The following is a 7,665-nucleotide window of genomic DNA, read 5'->3' as shown; positions in this document are numbered from 1 at the left end:
AATAAACTGTTATGTGGTTTCTTGCTGTGACATTCATTTTCCTAATAGAGTTTTTTTTGTTTGTTTGTTTGTTTTCCAGTATAGTCTGTTGATTGAACTAGTTTTCCAGCCAAATACAAAGGACCTTTTTGTTCTCAAGTTGAAATTAAAAACAGGGTTGGATAATTGGTTTGCACTAAAAAACAAATTCTGTTTCTGCTTTTAGGGATCCTGTGTGTGGCAGACCAGTGCCACGGTTTGAGAGAGCTCGCGCTGAACTACCACCTCCTCAGTGACGAGCTCCTCCTGGCCCTGTCCTCAGAGAAACACGTCCACCTGGAGCACCTGCGTATCGATGTGGTGAGCGAGAACCCAGGCCAGCACTTCCACTCCATCAAGAAGAGCAGCTGGGACGCCATGGTGCGCCACTCACCCAAATTCAACCTGGTCATGTACTTTTTCCTCTAYGAGGACGAGTTCGGCCCGTTCTTCAACGACGAGATCCCTGTCACGCACCTCTACTTTGGCCGCTCAGTCAGCAAGGAGGTCCTGGGTCGTGTTGGACTGCACTGYCCCCGTCTGGTGGAGCTGGTTGTATGCGCTAACGGTCTGCGCCCTCTGGACGAAGAGCTAATCCGCATCGCCAAGCACTGCACTCAGCTGTCGGCCATCGGCCTGGGAGAGTGCGAGGTGTCCTGCAGCGCATTTGTAGAGTTTGTCAAAATGTGCGGCAGGAGGCTGTCCCAGCTGTCCATCATGGAGGAGGTGCTGATTCCAGATCATAAATATTCTCTGGATGAGATCCACTGGGAGGTGTCGAAGCACCTGGGCCGGGTCTGGTTCCCGGACATGATGCCGACCTGGTAGCAGAAAGCTGAGCACCGAGGGTTCAGCTCATCAGAGCTCTTGTTGGACAATCATAAATCAAAAAGTGTTTAAACGCTCAGCTGAAGTTGAAACATTCGGTGCCAACATGGTGAGCAGAACTCTTGTTTGGAGTGAAAGGCAGGGTTGTGCCCAAACTTTACACAACCCTGCAAAAACTGGAGACATTKCTCTCTACGATGGAGCAGTTAGAAGAAAATCCACACATTACTAACATCTAAATTCAGTTTAAACATTGTTCCTCAGCTGTGATGGTCTGGATCCAGAGAGAGTGTGTGTAGGCAAGTGTGCAGATGTGTTTTACTGTTTATTATTATTTTAGGTGCATGTTGGTACACTACCATGGGAGAGAAGCTCTGAGCTGTGTGACACAATATGTCTTTTGAGATTTCCAAATAGCTGCAGTGTTCCATGTAAATAGGCAGTGAGACAGATCTGGTTGTCCTGTAGGGTTGGGCATAATCGTATYGTGTGCAATTAATCATCAGAAAAACATTAATCRATTATTTTTTGGCAYTTGACGATTAATACGATTAATGCCAACAGAGCTCGATGCTCCTCTTCACTTCAAATATGACAAACATTTAATGAAAAAGTTCTGCAATTTATCTATCAACACAATTAAAAATTTGATGTACAGCCTGAAGTCTGTAATTTTGACACAATTTTTAACAGATTTTTCCAAAGAGCAAATCTTTCCTACTAAATTGGTCATGTGACTAGGACATAAGGGTGTCCAGGGACTCCAGGGGATTAATCATCAAATTAATCATTATCGGCTAAATACCACAATTAATCATGATTAATTTTTTGCCAATATTGCCCGACCCTATTGTTCAGGTTTCTGAGGGAGTTTTGCCTACATCTCTTTTTTGAACAGAGCAATTACACCCTTTCCCCGGCCGCCTGGTGACGTTAACTAAAATGTGTATATAACATCAATCTGACATGTGGCATGAAGGTGTACAGTGTTGACTGATTCTGAACAGAATTTCATATTTTGCTAATTCTTCAGGATGTTGCTCCCTTTTGTTCACACATTCTGTGTAATGGTTTGAAACACTACTTTTCCTCTTGGTAGAAGAARGTTTCTGTACAGTGAGATGATTTCTACGCACCTTACCTGTAAACCAAATGATAGTTGGGACAATTCAAGTCTTTACAGCCAAATGAAGCAAAGATTCTGATGGTTAATTATTATGCACTGAAGCTCTCTTAAATCAGATGCCAGGAACAGTGTATGGAAATAATAACCATGTAATTTCTGAGGGTAAAAATCAAGTGACTTTCTGTAAATATTGAATATACTGGCTGGATGAATCCGGAGATATTTGGTGTTTTGTAGTCATTCAGCACAAGACTCATCTCTGCAGCTTTTAGCTTYGAATGCAGATTTAGGTGCATTAAATTAATTTATTTCCTATATAAGTTTCAAATGTATCTTCTGTTATTTGCCTGATGAAGCTTTTCATCCTCTCCGTTAGGAGCACCTGAGCTTTTTCAGCTCATGCTCGCTCTGCATCTTAGTATCACACTCAGGAAAATGAAGCAGGAGTCCTTACTGCCTCTGCTCCACATTCATTCATTCATTCATTCATTCATTAGTCAAGTCAGATGAGTGAAACTTTTTTTTTCCTTTAAGAAGGAAGTCAAATTCATTTGTATATAAAATGCTTCGTGTTTGATTCTTATGAATAGAAAAGTACTTATTTCTTTATTTCACCCTGTTGGGTTTCGATGTTTGCTTTAGCAGCAGCTACTCTCGTCTTTCCTAAAACCAGACTTCTCTTTTTTTATTGGCTGCATCTTTTTCAGACTCTAGTCGCCAGAGAAACTAAGCTGTGTAATAAAGTAAAATAATTTGTTTTTGAGGTAAATACGAAATGCAGACCAGCAGAGATTTGTTTGTTGATACATTCACCTGTTACTGTTGTGATATTGTTGCACACAGGTGGTCCATTGTAACCACGACTCTCAAAATTTAGATTTTTCTTTTTTTTCCACACCAGTGTGAGTCGACTTAAATAACACAAATATGTGGTTGTACTATGAAGCAAGATATCCTGTGAAACGGGAGGATCTGTTCGAGCGTGGCTAGATCACGATGACTTGGCTCATAACCAGCTCAGGTTATGAGTTCAAAGTTTTGATTGACTGTCAGTAAGAAGAGCAGCTCGTTCCCTGATTCTGCTGTATCAACATCTATCAGAGTTCGGCCCGGACTTACCAAGAGTATCATGTTTAGGTGGTAAATAAATGTTGGCATTTTGTTGTCAGAGTCACTCAATTTATTTTTGTTTATTTTAATTTATTCTAATAAAAATGCAAACTTTGCTGTTCTAATTTTATGTGGGGATCTTTGTGTTTCACCAGACCAAACAGTTTCTGCAACATTTGAGGAATATTCCTCTCTGGTCATAATTGTGGCAGCAGTATTTTTATTAGGCTACAACCTGCTTTTTTTATGAAGTCTCAGCATGAACAAAAAAAATTTTTRTAGCTATATTTGCATTTTGAGTGGGAAAAGTACCAAACGACCCATGGAACGCCCMTTTTATATTTGAATGCACTGGGAAACAAACAAAATAAAAAATACTTTCAAAGAACTTGTAATTTCTTAGTGAAATTTTAAGTTTTCTCAAGCCAGGCTAAGAGAACAAATCCTTGTTTTATTGAACTTGCTTTGTAGTATACCCCTCTGATTTTAATCACATGAATTCTAAAAGCAATAAAGAAAAATAATTGGAAAAATGTTAAAGAGAATATGGACTGAGGAGACATTAAGCTTTTTTTTATTAGATCACGTTCAAACCCTTTAACTTGCATATGTTGTTAAAATCTTCTAAACTATGTTTAAATGAAAACATGAACATGTATTTTTCATTAAGATGTTAATAGTGGGCAAACTTTTTGTTATAAGGACATGTTTAAACCAGATTTAATCTGGGTTGTATTTAAGCAGATTAATTTCAAGAGTTGTGAATGCATCTTGGCGTTACTGGACTGAACCTGTGCTGTCTGTGTTCACGTCAATCATACCGTTACATATCGCCTACATATTTTCTTGATTTGTGTGGTTGTGGCTCCAAAGTAAATTCGCTTCAGTTTTTTTGTCAACTTCAGCTAAATCAGTGAAAAATATTTCTCATTAACCTGTAACCATTTTATGAAGAGATCTTTTAATTTCTTAGAAGAAACATAGTTCTCTCTGTATAGCAAAAAAAAGTTTGTCAATTTTGCTTTATTGATCACCTGTTATAAATTAAAATTGTTTCTGACATGATCTTATACTGAAATAAAAATATTGTGAATGTACTTAACATGTTTTATTATTATTATTATTATTATTATTATTATTATTATTATTATTAACAGTTGAGCAATTCTTTCAACGTTAAACAGATAAAAGGCACTGCATGTTAAATTGTTGGCACTGGGAGTAGTTGGGATTACTCCCAGCTAATGTGCAGTTTTAGTGCTAATTATCCAGTGCATAATGAGTTATTCTGCTAACAGAGCGAAACACAAACAGGCAAAAACAACATCGTCTGCATTTCACTGACGGGCAGTAATAACTRAAGTAGGCCATTAAGGCAAAGGCACCTCTTCATATGTAATCCTCATGTACGGAGGTTTCATAGGCAGGTACCAGTACTCAAAGTTGTAGTAGAGGTAGAAGCTCTTGTCCGACACGATCTTCTTGAAAGCCTCCAACAGGCTGAAAACCAACTCCAGGAAGGACTGGTGCGATCTGAAATAGTGGTAAAACTGCCGGATGTCTGCTGCCAGGTTCTTCAGCGCCGGCTGTCCAAAGATGGCGCTGTCGTTGCCGAGGTACGTGGGCTCCCCGCTGTACAGGTAGATCTTGGTGTAGTTGGTCTGCGATCGGCTGCGCAGTTTGGCTCCCAGCTCGGCCATCTTCCTGTACGCGCGGAGGACGAATTGGGAGCAGTCGTACGACTGGAACCACATGGTGGCGTTGGGGCCGGGCTCAGAGAGGACCGTCCATGTCTCGTAGTAGATCCCAGTCCGGTTGTCCTCCTGCACCCATCGGGCCATGTCGTTGAACTGGTTCCCTGCGGAGTAAAAGACTTCAAATGAAAAAGTCAAATCCATAACTTTCATGCAGAGACATCCGTCAGTTACTGAGTCACATAAAACAAGATGAATTCACTGGATTATAATAGAAAAAAGCCTAAATGGTCCTGGTGTTTTCATAGAGAGCATCTGGAGAAAGAAAAGTGTGATTTTAGTAGTTGATCACATCTATTTAAAAAGATGGGATTATTCTAAAATTACACTGAACATACTAATCCCTGTTTACAAAACATGACTAATAAATACACACTGTGTACTGTTTAATTACAACTAAATGTTCAGCATTCCTTAAAGGAGTGCAAAGCCTTCTCCAKCACATCCCAAAGATTCTAAGTGGACTCTGTGGAGCAAGTCCATGTGTGAAAAGGATGTCTCGTGCTTCCACTCTTTCACAATAAGAGCCCGATGAATCCTGGCATTGTCCTCTTGGAATATGCCCGTGTCATCAGGGAAGAAACAATCCATTAATGGAATAACCTGGTTACTCAGTATATTCAGGACAGCTGAAGTCCGAAATTCTTTGCTGAACCTAGACCTGACCAACTGCAGCAGCCCCAGCTTAGTTAAATCCAGGTGGTGACTTGTTTTTTGGCCAGGCAGTGTACTTAGAAACATTAAGCAATCATGAATGTATTTTGTACAGAGGAAGGACCTCTATATAAACATTCTCAAGCTGAAACTAACTACTGTGGACACTGTGAGTACATTTAGATCTTTAGTCCTAAGAACCTGTGAGATGTAAAGTCTCACCTGTGAGTTCTCCTATTTTCTCCAGAGTGCCATTCTGCTCCCAGTGCACGTCATCGATCCCTTCGAAGAAGCAGGCAGCACCCTGGTTGCACCAGAACGGAGCAGCTGCGTCCGGCCTGAGGTGAGGGAAGGTGCAGTTGCCCAGCTGAAAGAGCTCGTACCACTCCATGGTGTAGTTGGCCCCAGTCTCTGARCTGCTGAAGCCAATGGCGTCGTGCATGATGTGCTGGGAACAGAAACATGGTGTAACTGCTGTGTTTCTTTAGTTCGGTCACACAGCTGCACTTGTGGTTTCAACGCACCGTTATATTTGGTCACAACTAGAACAGTAAACTCAGTTCTTTAAATATTTTTGAAAAAGATAATGCACAGAAATTTAACAAACTGTATGCATCTGGAAGCCTAAAGCCTCCTACTGAAACTAATGTAGGACTGTAAAGTGAAAAAAAAAAACTAAATTATATATGGAGAAACAGAGAGACCCAGACAGACAATTTGTTTTTGTTCAACACAAGGTAATTTATGCACTTACATGTTTTCCCAGTAAATCTCCATACTTGAATTCCCACACTGGCGTCTGCAGCCGGTAAACAGAGATGACATCACTGTCTCTCATGTAGGGAATGCGTCCATCTCGGTCTCCGGTGGGACAGAACRGGTACAGAGCTTCACAGTAAGAGTCCACATCGGGACGATGATCAAAGCGCCTGTTGGAGATAGAATGAATGAGAAGTTTTAACTTTTAGACTCTGATATTTACAAATTTCTATTCTATCACTAATATTGTACAAAGATTGTCCTCAGAGGAAACACTTTGGTATGTGGGAGTGTTGGACTTTAAACCTCTTTAAATGTTCTTCCTAATCATTTTTATGGTTTGCTCTTTTTTGCTTTAGAAATTTGAGATTTTACCTATTTTTCACAATTTTACCTATGATGTAAAACATTCTAATGATCTTTTAATAGCAGCCTTTAAAAACTTGAAATAAGACTAATATACAGCTGTCAAGTAAAATATGGATAGATTATGGGTTTCAAAAATAAACTTTAAATACTGGTGGTGACAGATAAAGCACCACCATGATCTTCTTATTGTAAAACTAACAAAAGATTCTCTGTAGTTTCAACACAAACATTTTGCTGAACATTTTCATTTTAGTTATAATTATGAAAATCAAAGATAAAGTGTCAGGTTTGTGTATAATCACAAATCTGCCTAGTAAAAATGTCTGATTAAATTGTAACCCATAAATAACAAGATTTAGTGTTTACAAATAACTGTATGAAACTTTTAAACCTACTTTTAGTTTAAGTACAATAATAATAGCAGAGGATAAACTGTATATTTATGTGGGGAAAAAAGAATATCAGATTTTCATACGGTCTCTAAACGCATCAGAGTGATTCCTCCAGGTTGTCTCAGTTTGATTGAAACATGTTTAACTTTTTAATAATGACAATATGGAGAGTGGAACTCTGACTTTAACAAGTTTTTGACAAAAACAGACGATTACATATTTCGTTGTTTTAAAATCAGCTGATAAAATACAAGAAGTCCGGTTTTCACAGCAGTTTCCAGCGCGGTTCATAAAAACAGTTACCTGTAGGGGACAGGCCACTGCTGCTGTCCCCGAGTCCCGACACGAGACAAGATGTGTAGAGACAGGAGAAGCTTTAAACACACCAGCACCTCCGACAGAGCCATGTCGAAGTCAAAAACACAAAGTAAAACACGAGTTTCGATGATTGTTTTCACATGATTCTTCCCCTGAACGGACTTCCTTATTATAGGTCACGTGGTTTGAAATCACGTGACCACACTGGCCGGCTGAAGCCCATGGTGAATCTCTTTCTAGATTTGGAGTAAGGACTACTTAGCCTAATATAATTTGCAAAAGCATCATTTGCGTTGCTTTGCTTTGCTGCAAACTAATATAATATAATATAATATAA

At 39.4% G+C, this 7,665-nt stretch overlaps 2 protein-coding genes across 2 annotated transcripts in view; one reads left to right on the top strand and one right to left on the bottom strand.

Annotated features, from left to right (window-relative positions):
* fbxl3a (F-box and leucine-rich repeat protein 3a) overlaps positions 1–1,188 on the top strand; it is an 8,560-nt gene extending 7,372 nt beyond the window's left edge. The window contains exon 5 of the mRNA XM_014021912.1: positions 206–1,188. Within this exon, the coding sequence (XP_013877366.1) occupies positions 206–846 (641 nt within the window). The 3' untranslated portion in view covers positions 847–1,188. The remainder of the gene's footprint in view (positions 1–205) is intronic.
* A 2,450-nt stretch (positions 1,189–3,638) lies between these two features.
* On the bottom strand, positions 3,639–7,498 carry cln5 (CLN5 lysosomal BMP synthase). Its single transcript, XM_014021911.1, has 4 exons — positions 7,314–7,498; positions 6,245–6,419; positions 5,713–5,938; positions 3,639–4,940 (listed from the first exon to the last, which is right to left on the bottom strand). Exons 1-4 carry the CDS (start codon positions 7,415–7,417, stop codon positions 4,453–4,455), a joined length of 993 nt encoding a protein of 330 aa, XP_013877365.1. The 5' UTR covers positions 7,418–7,498; the 3' UTR covers positions 3,639–4,452.
* Positions 7,499–7,665: the final 167 nt, after the last annotated feature.

This window comes from Austrofundulus limnaeus, unplaced genomic scaffold (assembly GCF_001266775.1).
Source record: "Austrofundulus limnaeus strain Quisiro unplaced genomic scaffold, Austrofundulus_limnaeus-1.0 Scaffold310, whole genome shotgun sequence".
Lineage (NCBI taxonomy): Eukaryota > Metazoa > Chordata > Actinopteri > Cyprinodontiformes > Rivulidae > Austrofundulus > Austrofundulus limnaeus.
Note: the sequence above shows the minus strand (reverse complement) of the source record. Positions and strands in the feature narration are given on the sequence as shown.